Genomic DNA, 27680 nt, shown 5'->3' on the forward strand with positions numbered 1-27680 from the left:
CTAAAGATGTGGTGTCACAGCACTAGATGATGAACATCTTGGGGACTTGATATCAAGAATGGGTCAATGGGGTAAACCGATCTCAGGGATAATCTAGGTTCTCTAGGCTGTAATTTTTCATTCTTTTCTTTTCAAAAGGACATTTTATCTTTTCACAATCACAGATGGAATAGAACTGAATGCAAAACAACAGTTTAGCAATGTTCATTGCTTTGCTTTTTTTCCTCAGGTTTTTAACCCCACTGAGATAATTATAATTTCTCTCTGAATAATGGAGATGCTAGATTAATATTCCTCCCTTTTTGTGGTGCTAGGGATCTAGCCCAAGCCTTCACACACACACACACACACTATACCAATATTGGTCTACTAAGCTTCAGGCTCCACTAATATTCAACTATCTGAAACTTTATAATAGAGAGTTTATAATATTTAAAATTATAAATATAAAAAGTTTATAATATAATAGAATAGAAAGTTTATAATACATTTATATTTATAAATATACATTTGAAGGCATCATGGCATGAGGTTATAGGATAAGAAAAACGAGAATTCTGGCAACGCTCACATCTAACGTTCTACAATATACAAAATCAGTATCTTTTGTGTGTGTGTGTGTGTGTGTCCCCAAGTTTATATTCTAAAAGCTAATGTTACCTCTTCTTTGTAGAAATAAATCCTCTGAAAGACAAAAACAAAGACGGAGACTCATGTATAGTCTAATGCGGCCTTCTCCGGGGGAGCATTCAAAGCCTAGTCAGTTCCCAAATTCCCAACAGTCTGTGTTCCCTGATTTTGCCACAGCAAATATGCTTATCCTTTTGTTTAGTTTTGTTTTCCAGACAGGGTTTCTCTGTGTAGCTTTTGAACCTGTCCTGGAACTAGCTCTGTAGACCAGGCTGGCATCGAACTCACAGAGATCTGCCTGCCTCTGCCTCCCGAGTGCCGGGATTAAAGGTGTGCGCCACTACTGCCCAGTGTATGTTTATCTTTTTATTTTACTTTCTCTGCCTTGGATTTCTCCCATTCTTCCTGGTAAATTATCATGATTGCTGAATGAAATATGTTCTCACTCTGACTCTAATAAATTCAGAATCATTTATTTATTTTTCTAGATATTACACATGTAGATACATAAGCTTCCACCAAGCAACATTCTATAGAATGTTACTTAACCTCTCTTGTCCACTCTGAGTTCAAAAGTCTTACCTTTCAAACAGTGAAGTAGAGTTCACTGATTGGATTTATGAAAATGTCAAAAGAATTTGCTGGCAAAGATTGAATGGGGTTCACTGTTAAATATGAATCATTGTCTATCATACATTAACCTAGTCATGGTATATTATGGACTCTGGAATCAATTAGACCAGAGTTAAATGCTTTTACCAGTTGCTAGATTCAGGGTTTTAGTTAAGTTATTTAATTCCTAGAAAGTTCAAATATAAAGCAGAAATGATTAAAAATCACTCCAAACCCTAGTGCAAAGATTTTATTTAGTTGGTGTTACTGAACAGTAAGACAATGTCCATTAAGCTGGAGATGTAGCAGTGAACAAGGCCAAGAGGAACGAGCCATCACTATATCCATCATTGCTATACATTAGTTGATTAAATACATAAAAACCAACAAACAAATAATAAACAAAGCAATTTTCAAAAGTGAAGAGATATTTGACAAAATACTTTCTAATTATAACATGATATTATCAACCTTGTAGTTTATTCTTCCCTAACAATCTTGAAATGCTGTCAGTTGGCTTTCCTTATTATCTTGGTCATAACTTTGGTCTTTTCTGTGTAGTCATGTGGTACCTCCTATAGATGTGTATTCTCTACCCAAAAATGTCAGTTGTGACTCTGTGTTCTCTACAGCACACAAAGGAGGCCCATTCCCCACGGCCAACAAAAACCACTTTTGTGGGGCTGGAGAGAGAAGTTAAGAGCACTTATTGCTTTTGTAGGGAACTCGGGTCCATATCCTGATAACCCCAAGTCTTAGGAGAACTTACGTGAATTTTCTCTCTTAACTTATAGTAAGGGTCTCAAAGAACATCACAGAAGCAGGGGCACAAAGAATGTAAGAGCTGGAGGTAGTGGGGAGTGGTGGGAAATGCCAACCTCCCAACATGAACTCAGCAGCTGTGGTTACCTGCACAAGGCCTGCGTAATAACAAGCCCGTTAGAAATACAGCATGGAGTGGGAGGGGTTCCTGAGGCTCCACCCCTAGCTGAGGAGCTATTGACAGGGGACGGCTGCTGATGGAAGCAGAATCACTTTTCTTTAGGGGGTGGCCACAGGGAGGATGGCCATGCCAGTGGGATGACCCCCACACCCATTCATATATGGGCTGCATTTATTAGTTAATTAAACAAAAGAGGAGTTGGAGCTGAAAGGGAAATATACTGGGGAGAAGGCTAAGGGAAGTTGAAGAGAGGGCGTGGAGATGAACATGATTAAGATGCATTGTATCCCTGTATGAATTTTTAGTGAATAAATTATTAAAAGAGAAAACAGAGGTCATAGCATCAAAAATGTAGCATAACAATTTCACATTTGTCTCAGGATTGCCTGTCATAAAGTCCCTCAGTAATGTTGGAATACTTACCAATGATTAACCATTGCTTACTTTGTGCCTCTCTTCTACATTCTACTCAGATATTTGTTGTATCAAAAATTGAAAAAAAAATGGGAGCCTGGGGCCGGCAAAATGGTTCAGCAGGCAAAGATACTTGCCATCAATCCTAATGACCTGAGTTCAATCCCCAGAGACAGAACTGAATCCATACGTAAACCATGGTATATGCGTATGTGTATGCATATAATCAATAAATGTGAGAAATATTATAATCTAAAAATCTTAAAAAGATATTTTCTTTCTTCAAAATGCTAAGTTTATTGTAACAAAGAAGTAAAATTTGGTGAAACTCTATAGGGATTTCCACTCAAAGTAAATACTTGTCTTAGGGACAAACTGTTTCTTGAAACTTGGAGTCATCCATAGTTTTTTACCCCTGTGTACTCAAAACAATCCTCTCCTCAGTTCTTGACAGTATACCAACACTTGACTATGCCTTAGTCAATGGCTCTTGATTGATTCATCAAATTAAAGTATTTTATGGGCTCCAGTTTCCCAGATATACTGGTGAACTTTATATACCAAGTTGATTAGTACACAAAGGATGCCCAGGTAGCCAACAACAACCTTTCTGGGTGTGTCTGCAGGTGATGTTGGGAGAGATTGGCATGAGAATACGTAGGCCGTGTACGAGAGCACATGCCAGCCCAAGGAACAGAACGAAACAGTGGAAACGTGAAGGCAACTAACAGCATTTCTCTCTCAGGCTGGGAGCGCTCATAAAAACTGGCATCCTAACTGGATGGAATTGGAACTGCACAGACTGTCGGTCAGCAAGGAGTACAATGAAAACAGTATTTCCTCAAAGCAATATACAACTCAATTAATATGCATACTCCTTGGACTTCATAATTTCCATTTTTCAAAATATGCCCTATAATAATGAAAATGTGCTACGTATACACCATGGAATACTGCGCATTTTAAAGGAAAATGGAATCATGTAAAATAGAACAATGGATGTTATGGAATATTTGTTTAACCAGGCAAAGTTGTGTTACATTTGTTGAAGCTGCATTTGTTAACTATGCAAAGACGTGTTGCATTTGTGTTAAATAAATAAAATTAACCTGGACTCAGAGAAGCAGGGTTAGCAACTGGTTGACAAGAAGTAGCAGGGAGGAGCTTAGCTTGGGTTTTTTGCTCGTTTGTTTTTAGTTGGGGCTGTGTGGAGGAAGCGGCTTCCGGGCTCCACCAAAGAGACAGAAGAGGGAGAAAAAAAGAATAAGAGAATGAGAAGAAAGAGGGGGACACAACTGGGGCCAGAAGCCAGGCAGCTACCAGACAGACAGACAGTCATAAAGACAACAGGAAATGAGATATACAGAAAAAAAAAGGTAAAAAGCCCCGAGGTAAAAAAATGTAGATAAAGTCGCCTTTAATCCCAGCACTTGGGAGGCAGAGGCAGGAGGATCTCTGTGAGTTTGAGGCCAGCCTGATCTACAGAGCAAGTTCCAGGACAGGCTCCAAAGCTACAGAGAATCCCTGTCTCCAATGGAAAAAAAAATAGATAAAGAGAAACAGGTTAATATTTAAGTTAAGTTAAAAGAGCTAGCCAGAAGTAAGCCCAAGCTAGGTCGAGCATTCACAAGTAATAGTGAGTCTCAGCATCATGATTTAGGAGTTTGTTGGTGGCCCAAAAGAAAAAGCCTGGTACACATGGATTTTGTAGGCAAATGGACAGAACTAGAAACAATCATACTGAGTGAGGAAACCCAGACCCAAGAAGACAAACATCATGTTTTCTCTCGTCAAATCTTCGGGTGTGAGTACACAGCCTGGAGTAACTAAAACAAAGAGTAAAACAGGATCATTGCCAGGATAGGGCTGTGGCGGAGCAATAGAGAGGGGAACGGCAGTGTACTAGTGACCTGGCCAGGAAAGAGAAAGGAGGCTCTTCAGGGAGGAGAAGGGAAGCAAACACAGAAGAAGGATGGAAGAGGGTAAAGGGAATGGTGGGATACATGGGATCTGATGGGGAGAGTTGAAAAGAGGCTTTTAGAAAGGTGGGAAGGTAAAGGCAGAAGGAGGTAAAATAACAGGATGTCTGAAAAGCCATAAAATCGTACCATTAACTATTAACCTAAAACTAGTTCTAAAGCATGAAATTCTGTGTATAAAATATGCATTTATAATTGGAGGGATTTTTTTGGTTTCTGTTTTGTCTGGTGGGTTTTCTTAGTTTGGTTTTGATTTTCTTTTCTTTTCTTTTCTTTTTTGTTGTTGTTTTACAAAGCAGAGTTTCTCTGTATAACCACCCTGGCTGTCCTGCAACTCAGTTGTAAACCTGGCTGACCAGAAACTCACAGAGATCCACCTTTATACGTTCAAGGAACTTTTCTCATCTGGGATGACAAAGCTCCCTCCAAGAACCAAGGTCCACCTAGCTAGACATGAGAAGGCCTCTTCTGAGTGTTGGCCAGTGATGTCCAAGAGACTCAAAAAATTTACAGCCCATCGCTATTGCCCTTGGTTCCCTCCAAGAGGTGGAGATAAATCCCTACTGCAGAAGACACCATGCACTTCAGAAACAGGGCCTAGGGGCCCCCCTGTACTGGACCTGACCTGAAGGCCTCTTCTCTAAAGATAGGGCTTCATTCTGCCAGATGTCACTCAAGCTCCCAGAGGAGGGAAGCCACCAACCGCCCAATCTTGCTGTGACAACTGTGAACCACAACAACCAGAACGGCACAATCATCCTACGGGTGCAGTCGCTGCACACACGCCTACCTTGGTGCTAACCAACAACTCTCTGGCTGGATTTAAGACCCACTCAACAAGACGGCAAACACGTCTGGGACAGGAAAAGTAGCTTACGACTCAGTGCTAGTGAAGCCACGGATATTTGAGGAGAATCTGCAAGCACTAACTTACTAAACCCGCATAATCCCTATTGACAGTTCAAACATCTGTCCTTATACCTACCTACGGATAGGTGTGGTTGCAGTGTTCACCCCTCAACAAGGAAACGTCTTCTTGCAACAGACAGAGAAAACTATAGAAAACCACAGACACTCAAACTGCAGAGTTGTGGAGCCCAGTCCTAACAGATACATCTATGAGACACTCCTACACCTAAGGTTCAGGAAACAGGGCAGAAAACGGGGAGGAAAGATTGACTGTAAGAGCCAGGAGATTGGGGTGTGTGCTAAGAGATTCTGTCTCCTAGCAATGTCAGAAATGACCTCCACAAAGCCCCACCAAAATCTCATCTATAAAGTCAAAATGGCTGTCCAAATGTGAGCTGAAAAAGGATAATAGGCTGAAGTGAATGGAGAAAAGGCCACGAGGCCTCAACCCTACACAGGGACCGACAGGCAAATTAGGAATGCTAAAAGTGGGAAAATGCTCTTCTCCAAGGAAGAACACACAATACCAAATGGTCAGCCCTGAAAACATACAAGCAAGTAGCATTGCACAGACTGAGTGGGTTATATTTCTACATATGCATGCACATACACACACACACACATTTATATTTGGAGGAAAGCAAGGAGGAATGCATAGGAGAGTCTGAAGGGAGGAAAGGGAAGGGATAAACATTGTAACTATAGTATAAGCTCAAAAAGTTAAAAAAATGTATCTTATGAAAATAACTGGACCAAATGAGACAAAAAATAAAAACAAAATGATTCTGATTTAATTTTATTTGATACAGTTTTGAAACTATTAATAAGCTAAATAGCAATCAGAGTATTGGCAATAACATTATATAAACATAAAGTAGTGTATCACACAATCATTAAAAATTCTGCACAGCAGCCATTAACAACCTCTCTGGTCTCCAGATCCTTTTAGAATCTTGAAAATTATTGAGGGCTGCAGAAAGTTCTTGTATATTGTAGGAATCATGGCCCATGGATGATGAGATTATTCCCCTTCAAGGGATTCTGCATGGGAGACACGGCTAACTGGCATCCTCCGGTCTCCAGCCATGGCACCTTGTGATACACTGTACCTGGGCTGCTCCAGGCAGTGACAGGATTCTGTGGGGAACTGGAGCTGGGCCACTTCTCCCCAACACAAGTGTCCTCTCGTCCTCTCTTCAATACCATTGGCTAGTTCCCTGTCAGCCTGGCCTAGACTTTTGAGGAACTCCTGTGAAGAATGAAGCTCTTATCCAAATCCCACTCCTCTGTGAATGAGGAGGGGCAGCTGAAGCCTGGTCAGCTGAGGATCCCTGAGTGAGCACAGAACAACCAGAGCCGCCATCCTGCAGCACGGCAGAAGAAGCCTTGGGAAACAAAGAGAAGAAGAATCGTATGTGTCTAGGGTGGTGTTCACTGCATGTGTGAGGAGAAATGGCCTGAAGTGGAAACACAGACAAGTTATGTGTGTCCAGATCACAGCAAATAAGGCGTACAAGTTATCCCATGATCTAGGAATCCACCTGCCATATCACATACTACATGTTGATCCGATTTCCCAGCATGGTTTTGGCTAGCTGGTCCTACTTATGATGAAAATGGAAGCGCTAATGAATGGGGCCTGCAGGACCACACAGCGGGTAAAGGCACTTGCCACCAAGGCCTGAGTTCCTGGGAGTTCACTTGGTAAAAGGGAGAAGTGACTCAGTGAGATGTCCTCTGACCTCCATAGTCATGCAACACTTTTCACGCAAGTACATGTGCACACACATACAAATAAATAAGTATATAAAAGGAACACAACTGATTTAAAGTTTAATTTTCTCTTGTTTTAATTATTAAGGCAGGTCACTGCCGTGTCAGTGTATTTCAGACGCTTGCCCTAACTCCTTTGATATCACTTGGATCCAATGAGAGAGACAAAATTGTCAATCCTAAGTGCTGGTCTTATTGGAGGTCGTACTGATTAATAAGTAATACCACTCGCAATCATAAAAGTGGTAACACGTGAGGCAAGGGAGCCACACCCAGCAGGACACAGTCAGCTCATCCCTGGATGGTGGTCCAGGAAGACACACCACAGAGACGGTGCCAGTTATTCAAAATAGAAATAACTTCCCCTTAACTATAAAAATAACAGTTCCTAAACTGAAATGCTACCAATGTTGTAAAGAAAAAGTAGAATGATTGTTTTATCATTGAGAAATAGCTTTTACTCGCCTTCTGCAGAAGAGTGCATTCGTGCTGGGAATAGTTTGATCATATGCCAGGCACGGCACCAATAGTGGTACTACACATCTGAGCACAATATAATTTATATATGCACAAAATATATACACTTATCAGTGGTAAACATGAGCTGCCCTCTTCTACATATTTATATACACATAGTTTTTATGTAATTGATTTCATATATAATACATTTTGAAAAGTTAAAGACTTTATCTCGTGATTTGTTGTTACTGTGGGGTCCAGGTTTTGAGCTTTTGTCGTTGTGTGTTTCAGTTCACTCGAGTTTGACTTAGACGAGAGGAGGACAGAGCCCAAGCTGACCAGTAACTTACAGCAATTCTTCTGCCTCAGCTTCCAGAGTTCTGGGATTATAGGCATACCCCATCATGCCTGGCTAATCCCTCTCTTTTTAAAATCTCGCCAGACGCTTTGTCAACTTTGTTCATATTTTCAAAAAAACAAAAACGTATTAGGAAATTTAAAGCACACTTAAAATGAAACCTGAGTCAAAGAAATCATACTAGCGGCTAGAAATCACCTGGAGGTGAATAATAAAAACAACTAACCCTCAAGGCAGTGGTGGTGCACACCTTTAATCCCAGCGCTCAGGAGGCAGAGGCAAGCGGATCTCTGTGAGTTCGAGGCCAGGTTGGTCTACAGAGTGAGTTCCAGAACAGCCAGGGCTGTTACACAGAGAAACCCTGCCTCAATAAATAAATAAATAACCCTCAACATGCCTGTGAGATGTAGCTATGGAGAGGCTAAGAGATGCTATCACTCAAGATTAGCAAGTCAGACCTTTGATTCAAGAAATAGGAGGAAATGAGTCAACCCAGATTAAGTAGAACAGACACACTCTGCAAAAAGTACCCAAAGTTGGTTCTTTCAGAGTGTGTATTAAATAGGCAAACCTATGGCCAGTGTGGAGAAGGAGAAGAAACAGAGATCAGAAATGACATATATAATAATACTTTGGGCAAAATGAGTAGTCCCCCCCCCCAAAAAAATAAAAAGTTTAACTTACTAAGAGGATATAGTAAAGTGAAGAGGCCTCTTATTAAGGACAGTGACAGTGACAGTGTTTTAAATATAGATACAAAACAGTTGGTGGCCCCCCGCAGTAACTCAAGCACGTTCCTCGTGGGCTAGGAAAGCCAGTGTCCTCTTGCACAGCAACGGCTGGACGAGTTCCAGGTTCAGTGTGTCCACCCTGCCAAGGGGCCTGGATGTCAGGGGCACAATTTACATGACTCAGAGGAAGAAGAATTACTTTACAACAGGTCAACCCTCCAGATCAATATGTGTACTAAGGGCACAAACTTAGAAAGTCATGAAAACGGAATGTGGCATTTCCACCTCAACCAGCGGCTGGGAGCACTGTGGGTTTTAACCCGTTTTTGAAACAAAACTCTAGTTGGTAGTTGTAACAAAGCTGCTTCTAAGGGACACAAAGTGTCTCTTTCACCTAACTTAAAGAAGTCTGGCAGGGGAACAGCCATGCATTGTTTGCAAAGGACGGGGCAAGTGAAGAACCAAGAACTAGAGATGCTCTCAGAACGAAAGCCTTGGCAGTTTTAAGTGTGTAACACTAACTTATCTGGAAAAATACCCGTCGCCTTCCAGATTCAACTCTCCGGAGATCTTCCAGCTGCTGGCGGGCATAGTTCCGCCTCCTTGCCTGGCCTCAGGCCACAGCCCTCCCAGTACCTGGTTCGGTCGGTCCCGGAGCACCGGCAGCCTCCCCAGCTCCCCTGGCGACCCACCTCCTCGGCGTCCTGGCCCAGTGGGATGCCCAGGCTCTGCAGCCCCTGCTGCAACTCTCCGATGTCCACCACGCCGTCCCCATTGCGGTCCAGCGCCCGGAAGAGCGTCTCGTAGCGCGTGGGCGGCTCCGCGTCCTGGCAGGCGGCGGTAGGCATCACGAAGGACCGCAGCCAGCGCCGCATGGTCCCGGGGAAGTCACAGCAGACTGAGGGGGACCGAGAGCGATCGGGGTGGCGAGGCCTGGCTGGGTGGGGCGGCAGCCTCTGAGACTCCGGAACGTCGTCGGGGGGCGAGGCTTCTGGCTCACAGGAACCCAGCTCGGCACAGGGTGTGGCCGCCCAGCTGCTGCTGGGGCGGAGCTGGCCCAGGCCTGGCCTGGCTGCTGGGACGGGTTGGGCCAGATTCCAGCCCCCAAAACGTGCGGGCAGGAGGATTGGGTTGCTAGGGACTCTGATACCGGTTTCTGTTCTGTCCAAAGCCCCCCAAAGCTGCAAGTTTCGCCGCCAGCATATTAAAGCCTGCGGGGAGGAGGTGTTTTGAAGGGCAGGTTGCTCAGCCTCAAAGGCCCATTGGACTGAAAGAGTTGGAGAACTGCTGTTTGTGTTCACCAGAAGATGGCTAGGGGCGGGTAACTGGGACGATGAGTCAAATGTGAAACCATCTAGCTGACCAAAAGGAGCAGAGGGACCTGCTAGAGGTCTTTTTTCAGAGAAGAGCTTCGGTTGCCCAGGAGGCCTTGGAGAGAGGAGGGGGAGACGGCGCACAGTGGGTACCTTCCCACACCACACAGAGAAACTTCGGCCCCTTTCCCTCGTGGCAGGTGTTGTTTTGAGGTTTAGCATTTATTGTTCAAGTGAGACAATTCCCAGGATAACTACATTGGATCTACAGAGAGAAAATCCGAGTCCTGATTCCCTGCATAGCCTTTCGTCAGTAAAATGAGAATACGAACAGCTGCCTCGCCGTCAAGCGGGATGCCCTTCTTGGAATAGCCTTCCTTCAATCGCTCTACTTAGTAGAAACTGGTTATATCCTGCTGTCTTCGGGAATTTAGAACAGAAACTAAAATCACTTGTTTATTCAAAAGCTGGGGTCTAAGATCTTGAATTTACTCCCCACCAGTCTGTTTAAAACATAGTGTATAAATATTAAGTCTGTAGGCAAGGACTGCCTGCTGTTAATAAAAATGACCCTGAAACCCGTTCCTGTACTTCTATTGTGTTCACATTGTAGTCTTGGGAATTAGCCCCTTCCTCAGGAGAAGCCCTCAGACACCGTCTGCTCTTGCTACCTCTCCTTGGAAGAGGCTCCCAAGGTCCTCCCTGGAAACCTTTTCATCTTGGGACGACACTTGCCAACCGAGAAACAACCAACCGAAAGGTTCCTGAGTGGACGAGCTACAGAACAGTCAGTGCTGCGTTCACACGCGGAAATGCCTCTCAGTGCTGAAAAGCAGTCGCTGGCAAGCAGCTCGCATGATTGGACGTTCTGGAAAGAACAAAACTATACATATAGGAACCGAAACAGATCAGGAACTATGGAGTTGCAAATTATTTTTATTGAGGGGTGTGATACTAAAGGTCAAAGGGCAGCACAAGGATGGGGTGATGGGACTTCCCGACCTTGATTATGAGGGTGGTTACACAATGTGTGTTCATCAGAAACCTTCGTGCGTTTGTTTTGTTCTGTGTAAAGATTTGCAATAAAGCAGACTTTAAAATCAGTCTTAAACATGAACAAAATGCTCGGGAGGCAGAGACAGATGAATTTCTGTGAGTTCAAGGCCAGCCTGGTCTACAAAAGCTAGTTCCAGGATAGGCTCCAAAGCTACAGAGAAACCCTGCCTTGAGAAACCAAAAATCAAAACAAAACAAAAAGTAGAATTCTTAAACAAGCACCATGAAAATCAAAAATAAGTTTGTGAAGTGCTTAAATCTTAAGCTTTGCTGTCAAGGATACTGGGAGCCATCGGCCTGCAGTGTTCTCAGCGGCTCAGAAGCAAACCTCAGGGCTGACCAGGCTTCCTGCACAGAGCTCACACTGATCAAGAGCAGTGGGTGCTTTGGGAAGAAGAAAATGAGTGTGTGCCTGAGGTGAGTAAGACACTGGGGAGATTCAGAAATTCTATTGGCTTTTTGTTTGTTGAATCTAATTTTTAAAAACCTTAGGGCAATCTTCTAATCATCTGGAAACATGTTTTACAAATGTATGTTCAGTGGATTGAGGAACACCGAACACAATTGCTGTAGTCCGGATATGGATGCCCTCAGAAAGGCCTGTGGTGAAGCCTTGGTCCTAAGCTTAGCACTGTGGAGAGCGGGTAGAGACTTTTAGGGGTGTAACCTACTGTGAGGTCGTCAGGCCAGTGGGGGAGAACTGTACCATGGAGGCTGTAGAACCCCAGATTCTGATTCTAGCTTACTAGCTGGGACGTGAGATGGAGTTGTATGATGTTATGCTCTTAGGACTCTTTTGGGGGGCACCCGCCACCCAGCTCCCAAATGAATCACACATGGAGTCTGATTCTTAGTTATAAACGTCCAGACTTAGCTTGTTTCTTGCCTGCTTTCCTTAACTTCTGTTACCCCATCTACCTTTTGCTTCTGGGCTTTTCCTGTTCTCTCGCTTCTGTAAATCTTACTCTTACTCCGTGGATTGCTGTGTAGCTGGGTGACTGACTCCTGATGTCTTTCTCCTTCTCGTGCTACTACTCAGAACCCCTTCCTTCCAGATTTCTTTCTATATATTCTTTCTACCTGCCAGCCTTGCCTATCCTTTCTCCTGCCTCACTATTGGCCGTTCAGATCTTTATTAAATCATCAGGTGTTCCAGACAGGCAAAGAATCACAGCTTCACAGAGTTAAAGAAACACAGCATAAACAAAAGTAACACACCTGAAAATATTATTCCCAACAGTGAGAGGTTTTATTCCACCCTGCACTCTCCACTACTGTCTCCTACACACACAGGTATGCACACACACACACACACACACACACACACACACCAACAACAACCACCCTGCACTCTCCACTACTGTCACCTACACACACAGGCATGCACACACACACACACACACACACACACACACACACACTCCATCCTCCACCCCTCTCCCCACCCTCCATGTCCTCCACTCCCACAGTGGCCTATAAGTAGTGGGGTCCGATGACGGACTGGAACTTCTGAAACCTTAACCCCAGGAGAACCTTTCCCTACTTACATACTGACTATCTCCGCTGTTAGCTACGATGGTGAAGGATGGCTAACACAGAGATAACAATCATAGCCAGTTTCTGCACAGGGGAAGGAAATGCTCATGGACTTCCACGAGAGGGCTTCCTTCCCTGTGCCTGTTGGTAAGGCTCATGGGCCAAGGGCTCCCACGAAGGCCACACAGAAAACCCTGGGCTCATATTTGTTTTACTTCGCCCATTTCTGTGGTTAGGAAGAGAGTCTAGCATCCAGCCTAATTCAGCACTCCTGCTTTAAAAGGCGCTGGCCTGCCTGTGCCCTTCATTTCCATGGAAACAGCAGCCTTTTTTTGACTTCATCAGTTTTGGTCCTTGGAGACTTCAGCACCCATCTTGGATTCCTTGGAGTGGATCTGCTTGAATGACCACTCTGGGGCCTCACAGTTTGTGCAGGTAAACAAGTTTGTTCTTCTTATTAATAGCTACTGACTGCCCTGATAAGGACAAATCATCAGCCGCTCCAGGAGAGCCGATTCTATCACATGTTCACAGTTTCACCACACAGCTACATCACAGGAAAGGTGATGTTTATCATGCAGTGAAATATGAGCCTGGATGTCCTAGCAACGCAGCGAGGAGAGAATCACTTTAGGTTTAGCCTCATTCATATCACACTGAGCTAATTGGAAATCTATCATATTCTCTAAGTCATTTAGAGGTCAGAATTCCAGGTTAAAAGATAAATGAATTCTGTCTCTTGTCCAGACTATCTACCATGCCCCAAAGAAATGCCAACAAGTCTCAACTGTGAAAAGATGGCACTAAATTACTAAAATTACCACCATTACTAAATCACGTGAATACTTCACATTTTAAAATAACTGTAATTGTTTTAAATAATAGAATTACAATGGCTGTGCTAAAACTTCAGTGTTTCAACATTCATTTGAACTATGTCCTGAGAACTATACATTTAGTGTAAATATTTGAATCTTTTTAATAACAGCAATTATAGATAATTGGTCGATTTTGAATATTTCTACTTCATATATAAACACCAATGGTCCCTCTACCCTCTATGCTTCCTCCCTCCTCTCGCCATCTCTACTCATTCATGCCTCCTTCTTGACTTTCCTCTCTCCTTCCCCCACCCTTCCTTTTCCTTTCCTAGCTTCCTTCCATGTGAGGAATGATCAGGCAGGTCTGAGCGGTGCAAGTTGTGTGGCAGGAGTCAAAGGGGGCTGAGCAGGAGGCCTGGTTGGATTGAGTGAGTAGCTCCATACAGAACAACCTGGAGAATGCCGTCACGAGGACACGCCAGATAAACCAAAGCAGGATATTCTACAGTCTGTAACCTTTAGATCTGCAAAGATAGTGGAAGCCGGAGAATGGCTGAAGAAGACCAGAAATAAGAGAAGTTCAGCATGTGGCCGGAAAGGCTGTCGTTTGGAAAGCAGGTGAAATCCAGATGGAATCTCTTCATGAGAATACATGGGCTGTTTCTTTACTATGTTGCATGGGCTTGCAAATTGACTGTTGAAGCAAAGAACGTCCCAATATTCTTTTATATATATATATATAAAAGTTCCTTTCCTTCTAAGATGGGTTTACTTGTAACACATTTTCCTTCTCAGGAGTGAACTATGTAAAACCAAATCCTAGTGAGCAGAACAGAAATAACCCATGATTTATATAACACTTTCACGTGGTCAGCAGTGTGGTAGAGTAAAAGCCACCCAGCCATTGGGGAAGGAAGAAACACCATTGCTGATGTTCAGTTGGTGACCAGGAATGAGGTTACAGCAGAGAACCCCTGCATTCCCCCCTTGACAGTCTTCAGTGATGCTGCTGGCATCATAGCAAGGAGGCTGGGATTTGACTGGGAAGCTGGCAGGAAGGCGTGAGTGAAGGCAGAGACTGTTCTACACATACACCCAGAGTCTGATGGGGAAAAGGAAAGGGCACCCGAGGGTGTGCCACGTGATCCATCCTTCGCCTAACATCACAGGGTGTATTAAGCTGGTGTCACTAAGCCTCTGTATAAGTTGACTTTCCTGAATCTTCTATCAGTCATGAAGAACAAACTCAACTTTTCAAATACATTTCTTCATTTTTATATTAGAAATATTCCACACAAGCATTGGAGGCAAGGCTTGATGCACAGAGTGAACATGCAGTGATTGATATTTTCCTACCCACCTGTGGAATATATTCCACTGAAAAAGCTCACACAGGTTCCAGACTTGCCCAGTATAAAACACTCTCTAAGACACCCTGTGCTTTGACCAAATTTGTTGCCTTTATCCTTGCAGACCCAGGACCAACACCCAGCATATGAGATGACTCTGCAGACGCGGTGCGCCACGGCCATCGTCTTCATTCTTATTCAGAGACACGCTCAGCTTTGTTTACTGTCTAACTCTCAAACATGCCCCCTACCCTCCAGAGAGAGAGAAGGTTCAAAAAGTCACTGGGAGCAGCCAGGACTTGACCTGACTATGCTTGAGCCAGAAACAATGACAGAAGAAGAAAAAGGCCACTCTTGGCTAGAGTTTCGTCTCAGTCCAGGACAGTGATGCAGGTTAAGCTATGGAAACAAAGCTCCTAGGAACTTTGCTGTTTTAGAAGGTAAATTAATAGCACATTAAGTTACCATGCAATACAGGATTAGGGTGAGGAGAGCTGGGAGGATGTCCCAGTCAGTAAAATGTTTGCCTTCTAAGCATGAGGACCTGAGTTCAATCTCCTGGCGCCCACATTAACTAATAAATAAATAAGTAAGTGGCAGCACACACCTCTGGTCCCTGTGTCATAAGGCAGAGACAGGGCATTTCCCGGCTTGCTACCCCACCAAATCTTGCTTGAATAGGCAAGCTCCAGGTTTATGAGAGACTCTGTCTCAAAAAAAAAATAAGGGGGAGAGCCCTGGCGATGGCTCAGCAAGTAAAGACACCTGTTGTTAATCCTGGTAGTCTGAGTTTGATCCTTGGGACCCAAAGGGTAAGAAGAAAGAACTGACTCCCAGCAAGTGACACATGCCTTGTCATTTGGGCATGCACACGTGTACACACACACACACACACACACACACACACAATCTAATAACAAATTTAAATAAGGTGGGCAATGATTAAGGGAGATACCTAATGTCCCTTCTGGCCACCGCATGCACACCCACACATGTGAACACACATACAAGAACACTTAAAAGGTAAGAGAAAGAAGTACAATAATATTAATTGTTTTATATAAACTACTTCTCTGAATCATCTTAGAGTTAGGTACTATTGTAATAATAATCAACACTCTAAGAAGAAAGGCTATAGTTAAGGTTGGAAAAAAGCTGCTAACAAGAGATGGGATAATAACCCTTGCCCTCAACTGAATATAAAACAGGTGTAAGCAGATGTCCCTTCCATTGTTTGTTGTTCATTCACTGGATCTGCTATGTGCCACCCAAAGACCTCCAAATAGGAGAGACAACAAAGAAGAAACCTAGCGAAGTCCCTGTCCAGCGAGCTAGTCCACAGAGAGAGAAAGGAATGTGCTCATCCCTAAAGGAGTCTAACACTATCAGAAGAGCACTGTTTGCTCTTCCAGAGGACCTGGGTGTGGTAGCTCACAACCCACATGGCAGCTCACAACTATTCTTAAGTCCAGTTGCCACCTCCCTCTCCCAAGCCACCAGTAGCCACCATTCCACCTGCCTCCATGAACCTAATCACTCTTGGTACCTCATAAAAGTGAACACACAGTGTTTTTACTTTGTAACAAATTTATGTCACTGTTGCGGGAGTAACTTCCGCTGCCTCAACCAATAGTCGCTGAAATACGAGCCCACAGTGCAGCGGGGAGCGACTTCCGCTCCATCAGCCAATAGCTGCTGAAATACCAGCCCACTGGGGCGTGGTATGCTTCTCTTTTAAAAAGAGAAGCAGATCCAGATCAGGCCCTCTTGGTTCCGGCTCTTGGTTCCGGTGCTTGCTCCTGGCTCCTGCTCCCGGCTCCTGCGACTAGGCTCCCTTCCTGATGGTTTATGGTGTATGTAAGTTTTACCCCCCAAAATAAATAACCCCTTAAAACATAACTGGTGTGGGATTGATTCGCCGATATGTCACTTACTATAATAGCCTCCAGGTTCATCCATATTGAAATATATATCAAGATTTTCTTTGAAAGAGAGAAATAGTATTCTGTTACATGCATGTGCCACAGTTTATTCACCTGTACATGACTTCCAGGTTGCCTGCACATTTTGGTTATTGCAAGCAATGCTGCTATGAGTATAGATAAGCAAGCAGGTCCTTGAGCCCCTGCTTTGAAATGTTTTTGAAATAGGATAAGCCTCTAGATGACACAATCATCCTTCTTTTGGGGGATGAGCTCTCCTGAGGAACCGTCCTCCCTGGCGGTGGCACTGTGCTCCGCCAACAGTGCACAGGGCTCCAGTTTCTCCGCATCCTCACCAGAACTTGCTCTTCTCTTGGATTTTCTCAATAATAGCCATCACAGTGGTGTAAAATAGGATTTTATTTAGGTTTTAATTTGCTTTCCCTGTAGTCAGGAATGCCAAGTTGTTTTTCTTTGCTTATTTGTGTTACTTGTCTAATAATTTCTTTGGGAAAATGTCTACTCAAGACCTTTGCTCACTTTTTAAGCGAGTTTATTGTTGAATGTGATCAGAGTACATAGCATGATGTAGGAAATTGAAACAGTAAACCCGGACATTTTATACAATTGATATTTGCTAATGAAGTTAAAAATGAAATCAGAGCTAACCAACTATTAACAGAGTTCCAACAGTAGACAGCTTATTTGAAAGTGAAATATAAGGTCATATTAGCAATATTGCTCTGTCAATTTTATGGCCCCTGGAGCTCCCACTCACGGTGCAAATGAAAGGCAGTGACTCAGAAAAGGAACTTTGGGGATAACCCTCTGAGTCTCACCCTTAGGCCCCGCCCTTCTCCAGGTCCAACAACTGGTTCAGTTAGATCACCTGAGATAGCTGAAGTGAGTTGGGACTTTTGAGGACACAAATGGATACAATTAAGAAATGCTAGCCAGCTTTTCATTCTCAAGGTTTATGGAAACCACATAGACAGGGATTCTCCAGGCTAGGCAATGGAGGCAGCTCTTGTCTATAAAGATGTCTAGAAAGATAAAACCATCTCCAGGGGTGAGTGGGATGGGATGTGCAGAAGCTGAAGGAACAAAGAGCTAGCAAGGGAAGCGACAAATCAACAACAATCTAGAAGGAATTATGAAGTGGATTATCCATTCTGCTGAAGAGATTAACTGCAATGTCAAATTTAAATGCACTGATTTTTGCTTTACTGTGTAAAACATGTTCAAGCTTAACTTAAAAAGAGAATGCTAGTGAAAAATTCTCATAGCTTACCACATGTTTCCTATATGACCGTATGCTATATTAGCACCCAGTCAAAACCTGGTTTTAGGATTAAGGAGAATGTAACAGAAAGTGTAAAATAAGAATTCTGTGGATAATAAAGGAGTTTAAGTTATTAAAGAACTCTATCAAAGTTATTATTTAATTTGTATATTTTATAATAAATAAAGACAAAGTAATTTTACAATTAGTTAGTACTTCTTTCCTTTTAGGAAAAGGTAAGGTCACCTTATAGCCCAGGATTATCTTATACCGTAGTGATCACAGCGACGGCAGCAGTCTGACACTGCACTTCTAGGTTAATCCAAAAAGCGGCTTCACTAGTTCATGAGCCACGCAGCCGATGCCCACTGCAGGGAGAAGCTTGATGACGTTAGGGGTGAGACCCCTGAAAAAACCCCTCTTTCCTTCTTTAGTGTATATTTCTTGAATGAGCTGCAACATAGGTATTGTTTCCTTTTCCACGATAGCTATAAATTTTAAAGCACAGTATAATTCAATATTTAATATTTACATGGTAATCTAGCCCAAAGGTAATGAGAATTTATAGAAATTGCAATCGTTTCGGAGGATACTCATATATAGAATGATCCTACGTTGCTCAATAGGGTAGTAACTGCACATGTGGCTGTTTAAGTAAACTTAAATTTCTGCTCTCCAGCCATATTAGTACATTTCACATGCCTGATAGTCACATGTAGTCAGTGGCTGCTGTATGGGCAGTACAGATATAGATGATTTCATCAATACATAAAGGTCCCTAGAACAACTTGCAAATCTTCTATGAAACATTTCACAGAGTCAATTGGAAGGGGGGCTGAAGGGCAGTTTAATAGAAAAAGGCATGAGTGATCCTGGACAGAGGAAGTCTCCATCTCAATTGCAATATAAGTTGTACCCAAAGCCTCACTGAGAAAGACGGGGAGAAGGAAAAAGTCCAAGCATATTACCCAATGTGAGACCCCTTAATACACTCGAGAAGGTAACAGCATTGTGCTGCCTTTTCATCTTCGAAAGTGATTTTTATTTGTTAAAATCTAAATCTCTAACATTTCACCAAGAAAAAGAAAATACACAGGGCTTAATATCAACTCCCTGAGCAGACTGAAGCACAGCGTCCACAAACAATTTACAGCAGTGGTAGCAAACCAAGGAGAGCAGCTTGCCCCTGTGGACTGGACGCTGGTTTGATGTGAACAAAGAAACCCCTTCCACTGTTCTACATGGCACTTCCTAAGTAAAGTCTTAAAGAGACCATAGTAACTGGAGCAAATGTGGAGGGGCCCAGACAGAACTTCAAAGGGAAAAAGATAACTGAAACTTACAAAAGGTTCCAAGAGAGATGGCTCAATGGTTAAGAGCACTTTCTGCTCTTCCAGAGGACCCGGGTTCAGTGCCCAGGACCCACAAGGCTGCACACAGCTACAACTCCAGCTCCTAGAGCTCTATTGCCCTCTTCTGGCTGCTTCAGCCACTGCACGTATGTGGTATACGTAGATACATGTAAGCAACACACTCATACACATAAAATAAAATAAATAAATCTTTTAAATAATAATAAATTCAGATCCAGTGTTTTAAATCAGTTAGCTTTTCCTTTTTTCATCAATTCTATGGGGTTTCTGCCTTTAAAATCATCCACTCAAACTTATTTCAAGCATATCTCTTACCTTAGTGATGACTTCACTCATCTAAAACGACAGGAAACTCACCTGCCTGCATGCGAGTTCTAAGAAGGTTCAGGGGGAAACTGGCTAACTGGCCACAAGTGTGTGACAGTGTGCTGCAGCCCAGCACAATGGCTATGCCAGGGTTCACGGAGTTTCCTGCGTAGTGTTCCAGCCAGTGGTTCTTCAGAAGCTGGTGAAGAAGAGAGGACTTTGATCTTGCCGCTCTGAGTAGAATAAAGTTCAGCAACTGAGCTTCACGCTCCGCATTTGGATGTCTATGTTTCTTATGCGGTTTTGCCGGGCTTTGCTTTGGTTTTCCTTTGATTGTTTTGGTTTTAAAGACCAGAGCAAAAATTCTGGGTATTCTCACAGGAGCTCACACAATACTGTTTTTATGTTTTTATGCCAGTGTCAAATCTGTCCTGAGACAGATGCATGGGCATGACCATGAAATGCCCGTGACCCTGTCTGGTAACACTTCTAGGCTGGCTCTCATGTTTAACCCATGTTTATTCCCTTCCTTGATTCTAATCTTCACAACCATGCAAGAATAGTTCTGTTTTCTCAAACTTTCCTGTGCATCAGATTCTTCTGGGCAGTTAGGAAATCCAAATCCCAGGCTGTTGCGGAATATCTGTTTAACTATGTAAAGATGTGTTACATTTGTTTATGCTGTGTTTATTTGATTAGTGGTGTAAAGATGTGTTGCATTTGTTTAATTATGGAAAGATGTGTTGCTGTTCTACTTGCCTGCCTACAGCACCTGATTGGTCTAATAAAAAGCTGAATAGCCAATAACAAGGAAGGAACTGTAGGTGGGACTTACAGGCAGGGAGAGTAAGGAGGAAGAGGAATTTAGACTTGGGAAGGAAGAAGGAAAAAGAGATGCCCGGGAGACGGCTGGGGCCAGACAGACAGACATGGGGCAAGCAGAAAAGCAGGATATACCGAATGAAAGAAAGGAAAAAACCCTCTGAGGAAAAATATAGATGAATGTAGTTAAATTAATTAAATCAACAGGTTAAATTAAGTTAAAAGATCTAGTGAGACAAGCCTAAGTTAAGGCCCAGCATTCACAATTAATAAGTCTCCATATCTTTATTTGTGAGCTGGTTGGCGGCCCAAAGTAAATTCCAACTACACCAAGCCTTCCTGTGATAATTAAATCAGAAAACCTCAGGATGTGACCAAGGGGAGGGGGTCTATTCTTTTAAAGATCTACAAGTAACTGATTCTGATGCACACCCCAAGGCTTAAAACTACCATTTTATTGGAAGTAAAAAAAACAAAAGCAAAAATGACTAGATTACCAGATGTCTAAGAGAAAGGCAAATAAAAATACTCAATTTGATTCTTGATCAGAAGCTATTTCCTGCAACACCATATCTATATTTCAGAATAAAAATCTTGTGTAACATTGTCAAATATAATGCATAATGACATATGTCAAAAATGAACTCACCTCAAAGATGGCAAGATCTAAGCCTGCATATGGTATGATACCTATCAGGTTGGGAACATAGCCTTTGCCAAAGGCCTGAATGCCCTCTGTCTTCAGAAGCTTCCTGAAACAATCAACAATCCCAGAATACTCGCCAGTTTTACCTAAAATCAGCCTGGTCTTTATCACCTGGGTGGGAAAGAATATAATAAAGGCGTATTGATTAGATTTGCTAGACTTGTGTAGCAATCTTGTGAGGTCTGTTATATCACGCTTAGGAATTTTACAGAAATCATAGAATCCCTGGTGGCTTATGCCTGTGATCTCAACACTCAGGAGACAAGGACAAGGGAATTGCCATAAACCTGATGTTAGCCTGGGCTGAATAGTGACGTCCAGGACAACTTGGGCTATAGAGTGGGATACTGTATCAAATAACCAAACACAAACAGCAATAATAAAAACACTCCAAACAAATGAACAGTCTAAGGCTAATTGTCTGTTCATTAAAACTTCCTTTCCTTTGTTGAACGTGTTACTTCCACTGAAAGTGCCTTTCTTCCCAATCCCTCATGTTCAGAGCCTGTGCTGTGATCACACCTGCTCTTCATGTCTCTCATGGAATTCTTAACTAGAAATAAATAAATTCTCCCCTTTGGGTTTCCATAGCACTATATAATGAGCTATCTTCTACAACTTTTTCCAATTTGGATCATTGATATGGATGTATATGTTTAATCTTCCCTTATAGATCATGGAATACATGATCAAAATCCCCATCTGAGTCTCCCTTGGATCCTACATGGCCCGTAGCAGAATATCATACGCTTAGCCTGCTTATGAATGGAAACCCACATTTCCCTACCAAGTGTCTAAATAGACATGTATTTTCTTGGTCTATCTATAATATCATTTGTCTTAAACAAATCAAAGTATATTGAGACTGACACTTTGTACAAGATTCAAATCTTACAAAGTCATTTCTGACTGTTAGTTGCATTAAGATCATGCTGTTTATTAAGATGTTATAAGAATACATACCTCCATGGGATAGATACAGGTTTGGGAAGTTGCACCAGCCATGGAGCCAGCTATAAATCTTTGAAGAACTCCTAAATTAGCATCATCAAAACTAAGAAGTTTCTTATACTGTATAAATAAAAATATTGAAGTATATAGTGTTACTGAAATATATGCCTTTCAAGTTTTATAACAGTATTTAAAAGTAGAAAATTACATTAAAATATACATCAGGTGCTGAACATCAGCACAACCTAGTACAAGACTAAATTTCAGTTCCTGTTTAACAGATGAGTTAAATCTCTCTATTCAGCTCTCTTACTTTTTCCTATGGACTAATTTAATAGCTACATCAAATGACCTAAGTCCATTACTGAATGTGTTGTCACAAGGAGCATGCGAATCACAGAAACAGAAGCTGTGTTCCTAGTTCTTTTCAGCACTCTGCTTTCTACCCAGAAGACAGCGTGTTTGCTGACATGATAATTAGACAACACGATAGGCTGCTTTCTCACAAGGAGTGTAGTGAGGAAGACTAGGACAGGAAAGCTTCTAAGACTCGCGGCAGTTAGCCTACAGACCGCCCTTCATAGCCATATATAAGAACTAGGGTGGATGTGGAGAGATGGCTCAGTGGTTAAGAGCACTTGCTGTTCTTGCAGAGAACCTGGGCTCAGTTCCCAGCAACCACTTGGATGCTGAAGACCATTCATAACTCCACTTCCAAGCAATCTAGCACTCTCTTCTGACCACTGCCAGAAGTAGACATACACACAGTGCACATACATACATGCATGCAGGCATACACATGTAAAAAATATTAGGATGCCCTGGGATCTTTGCCAGTCAGACTTTAAAAGAGACAGAGTGCTTTATTTGGCAGAGAACGTTCCAAAGCAGTAGCCTTTAGGCTGCAGTGTGCATTAGCCACGTTTAGCCAAATATGCCATAAGGGTGGGAGGGGTGAGGGTGGTGAGAAGAGTGGGAAGATTAAGAAAATCTACGGACTGTCAAGAAAAGGGGGTACATGGGAAAGGTGCTCAGAGATCAGTGCCGTTGAAAAGGAGCCACGCAGCCGAATGCTGCAGTGTGTACCTGCAACCCAGCTACAGGGATGCCGGGGCAGCTTCAAAACACAGCAAGATTGCATCTCGAGTTTTTAAACAATGAGGAGGGTGGTAAAAACCTTAAAAAAACTGAAATCAAACTTAAAAGAGAACATTACAGTTGGCATCACAAAAGTAAAAATAATTATAAGACACTAGTAGGAAGAACTAATACCAATAAACTACAAAACCTTATGCCCAAAATAAAGTCATGCCTGAAATAAGAAGAAATGGGAAACCCAAGCAGATCAATAACATTTACAGGATCACCACTCAAAAATCTCTGAGCAAAAGAAAACCAATGGTCAGAAGGCTTTAATTTAAAGAACTCATATTCTCCACTCTTAAATATACATATATATTCTTTATATATAATATTATATATAGTATATATAATATGTAATATATATATATACAATACTCCTAAGTTCACTTTTGGAAGCCAGCATCACACTGATCCAAGTCAAACACATAATAAAACAAAACAAGAGGCCAGTATCCCAAATGAATAGAGATGAGAAAATCCATAGAGATGAGAAAATCCTCAAAAAAAAAAAAAAAACACTAGTGAACCAAACTTAAGAGCACACTTAAAAGATCAGATACTAGGAGGGAGTGGTATTTATCAAAGACAAAGGTTTAGCATATGCACATATATCAATGTGGTACACCATTTAAAAAAATACATTATCATCTAAATAGACAGAAAAAGCACTGAGCACAGTTGCATTCATTCATGATTAAAACTCTGGGGTAAAATTTTTTTCAAATAGGTATAGGAGGAACTTTTCTGCATTCAACAAAGGTCAAACAGAAAAAGCCCTCAGCTAACTCTGGCTTGAGTGGTCTCTCCTCCGCTCATGGTGGAATTTAATTGCCATTTATTCTAGTTTGGTTTCTGTTGGTATGATAAGGAGCAGCCGAATGGAGCAAGTTCATTTCAGCTCATGGTTTCAGGATACGTCCATCATGGCAGGGAAGACAAAACAGCAGGAGCTTGAAGCAGCCAGTGCCATCCACAGTAAAGATCAGAAAGAGAAGGGGAAATGCATGTATGCTTGGTGCTCAGTTAGTTTTCTCTACTCTTAAACAGTAGGGCCCCAAACCAAGGAACGTTGCCAGCTGTCTCAGGCTGTCTTCACACACAGACGAAGGAGACCAAGACACATAGGCTACCATAGACAGCCTAATCTGGACAATCTCTCATTGAGACCTTCTTCTCAGATGATTCTAAACTGTGACAAGTCGCCCATTAGAACTGGCCATCATTCCACGGCATCATTATTAACAGAAAGGCAGGCCCTCTAAGAAGTGATGGGGCAACAGGTGCCCCGCTCTTATCAATGCTTGATAAGAGAACCCAGTTATAACCAGCATGGATCAAAGATGGCTAAAGTGACCTGGAATGAAGCTAGGTAGCCTCTCTGGCCTTTCTCCTTCGCATGCATCTTCTGCAGGACTGTGTAGCTTGAAGGTTTTCAAAGGGTTAGTAGCCTTGGACTGCACAGCCTCGAGAAGTGTTAGAAACAAATCTCTTTTCTTTATAAGTAACCCAGTGTCTACGCTTGTTATCGCAGCCTGCAATGGATGTAGGCAGACTGAGACAACCTCTTAATCAATGGGAGAAGTAAAAACATCCCCTCCAAGATCCAGGATGAGACAGAAACGCCCATTCTCGGCGTTTCTGCTTAATGTAGTATTACAGGTTCTAATCAGAGAAACCACACAAATGTGTACAACCTAAAGGTTTCCAGAAGCTTTCCCTTTGGTCTTGTACTTCAAGGCCAATATCTTTTCTTTATAAGTTACCCTGTCTATTACTTTCGCCAAATTTCCTTTGGGTGTTTTTGTTGTAACAGATCATAGGCAGGAGGACTGTAGTAACATGCTGACTTCTACGATCTCCCTAGTCAAGTTTACTAGGCTTGGGGAGAGAGAACTTAATAATATTTTATTTAGACATTTCTCAACCATTTCCCAACATGATTAAGACGTGGCATCACATTTGCTCCATGTTTTATATGTCTATGTCATACACATTTCTTTCTATGGTTGTCATAAGGTCTTTCTGTCTTTCTCAGTAACAAATAAATTAAAGTGTAGTTGTTATAGAAACAACTCGGGATGGATTAAAATAGCAAATGCTCATTAACGTTTGTGTCAGACACTGGTATGAGCAGGTGATGCACCCAATAATCCATCAGGTTTCATGACATCACATCCTTATTCTTTATATTTTAAGTGAAGGAACATTTATGAAAATGAAAGCACAGGGAAGTTAAGTAGTTTGGCTACTTTGCATAACTAGAAAGAGGTAGAGCTAGAAATTGAATATAGAAAGTGCAACTTCAAACTGGACATGATGGTTCAGAAGGCTTAATGTTGGCGTAAGGACTTTACACAGAGTGCAAAATGTAAAATACGGTCTCTGGAAAATCACTACACCTCATTTGGCCCAGCCTCACTCAACACTCATCCTCCAATGACGTTCTCTGCTCCTAGAAAACCTGGAGAAGGTTGTGGGTTAGCTAAGGGACAGACAGGGCTTCTCAATAGCAAGAAAAAAAGATTTTCAGTACAAGAGAAGAGGACTAGCTAACGTGTTCCACACCTTCAGTGGCATCTCCTTCATTCTTGTCATCTCTACAAGGCAATGAGTCCCTGGACAGGCCAGCAGGAGGCAGGATGGGGCCTAAAGAAAGGAAGCACCAAGTAGGCTGTTGTCTGTCACTCAGCAGAAGTTGGCATCAAACAGGAAAGCCCTTTTCTGCTTCTCTGTGATTCATTCCAGCTCACCAGGGCTACAGACTAGACTCTGAAGTCAAAGCCTGGTTAGTAACACCGTTACCTGGAGTGTCCTCTGTGTCGCTCTATGCCCCCTTAAGAAGTGATGGTGGCCTGCTGATGACACAGAGTCCAGAACATTCTTTTTCCTCATAAATGACAACATAGACATTCCCAGTAACAGTCATGAACACACACAGCGGACATGACTTTTTTATGTTTGCAACACAGTATTTTTGTCTCTTAAATTGGTATTTTTATTAAGATGAAGCATCCCTGAATTTCAACATGAACTTTTAATAGAATGTGGATCTAGAAGAGCAGAGAGTTAATATATATCTTATTTTCTCATCTACCCCCTCTCCAGTGTAAGACCTAACTCATGTGTAGGCACATGACAAATATTGAAATACAAGAAATTGTCAAAATTCAAAAGAGATTGTAACTCAGACTTCCTGGGTCTCTCTGCTGCCTGGTACAAATTTATACTCATGACTGTTTAATTGACCTTAGCTACCAACAATCTCGTTTCATTTCCTTGTTCTAGCTATATTGTGACTCTCTTACTATTTGATATTTCCTCCTCTTCCTTCAAGCCTCCAACGTGCCTTTCCTTCCCCTTTTAACCAAAGAAACTGAAGCATTGAGAAGAAAGTTACAAGAAACCTGCCTACAGTTAGACCCGCTCAGTTGTGCTTCTCCTGGGACTGCAGTTCAAGGGCCTGGCAATGCCAAGTCTTCCTGAGCACCAGCTCCAGTCTCTTACCACAGCTCTGCTCCTTCTGAGGACAGTCACTTCGCATACCCGCTCTGAGCTCTGTAGTATCCTCACTGGGTCACTTTAGAAGCACTGCTTTTCCAGTGGTAGGAACCCCCCCCCCCACTTTGGGCTCATTATCCCTCTGGTTCCCACTTCATTCCCCTTCTTCTTTTCATGGCCAAACTCCTTGAAAGAGTTCCCAGTCTTGCTCCTCTATTTTCCTAGTAGCCACTGATAACACCTGATGTACCATTCATTCATTCATCCATCCCTTCATTCATTGTTGTTGTTTTTAAATCCACAAAGATAGATGGGATCCCTTTTGTTTGTTTTAGTTTGCGACATTTCTATCATCTAGAAAAGGGTCTTTAACAAATGAGGTGTGCACTAGCTGATCAAAACAATATCGTTGGATGAATCAGCAAATCCCCATTTTAGGAAGAGCTGTGTATTCTAATGACAAGCATTTCAAGCCGAGTCCAGTGTCCTTCTCATCTATTACTTGCTCTTCAACCATCTGCCCTAAGAAAGGTCAGCACCAATCTTTTATGTTTTCATGCAACATCAAGGTTCTAGGACCATGAAGAAAAGGCCTACAAAAGAAGCACTTTAATCCCGTAGCTAAACATTTATTTAAAAGAGGAGAGAATTATTCTAAAATTTACAATAAAGAGGAAAAACCCGAGAAGCATACAGAGCATGCTTAGACTCTTATGAAACCCAAGTAAATTGCAGTATCTGAAAACTGATATCTGTCCTGTCTCAAAGTAAATTATTTAAGGAAAAGCAAAAGT

At 42.4% G+C, this 27680-nt stretch overlaps 2 protein-coding genes across 3 annotated transcripts in view; both read right to left on the minus strand.

Moving 5' to 3' along the window:
• Positions 1–9793, minus strand: part of Slc25a24 (solute carrier family 25 member 24) — a 38912-nt gene extending 29119 nt beyond the window's left edge. The window contains exon 1 of the mRNA XM_087897626.1: positions 9501–9793. Within this exon, the coding sequence (XP_087753752.1) occupies positions 9501–9683 (183 nt within the window). The 5' untranslated portion in view covers positions 9684–9793. The remainder of the gene's footprint in view (positions 1–9500) is intronic.
• A 7567-nt stretch (positions 9794–17360) lies between these two features.
• Positions 17361–27680, minus strand: part of LOC125406427 (mitochondrial adenyl nucleotide antiporter SLC25A24-like) — a 56237-nt gene continuing 45917 nt past the window's right edge. Inside the window, exons 7-10 of one of the 2 annotated variants that reach the window (XM_048443412.3) lie at positions 22258–22365; positions 21238–21405; positions 19818–19965; positions 17361–18575 (exon numbers count right to left, since the gene is read on the minus strand). In XM_048443412.3, coding sequence (XP_048299369.3) covers positions 18400–18575; positions 19818–19965; positions 21238–21405; positions 22258–22365 — 600 coding nt within the window. In that variant the 3' untranslated portion in view covers positions 17361–18399. Of the gene's footprint in view, positions 18576–19817; positions 20000–21237; positions 21406–22257; positions 22366–27680 lie in introns of both variants that reach the window. The other variant, XM_085677809.2, reaches the window with a different exon arrangement.

The sequence above is a fragment of the Myodes glareolus genome, chromosome 17 (genome assembly GCF_982192425.1).
Source record: "Myodes glareolus chromosome 17, mMyoGla1.1, whole genome shotgun sequence".
Taxonomy (NCBI): domain Eukaryota; kingdom Metazoa; phylum Chordata; class Mammalia; order Rodentia; family Cricetidae; genus Myodes; species Myodes glareolus.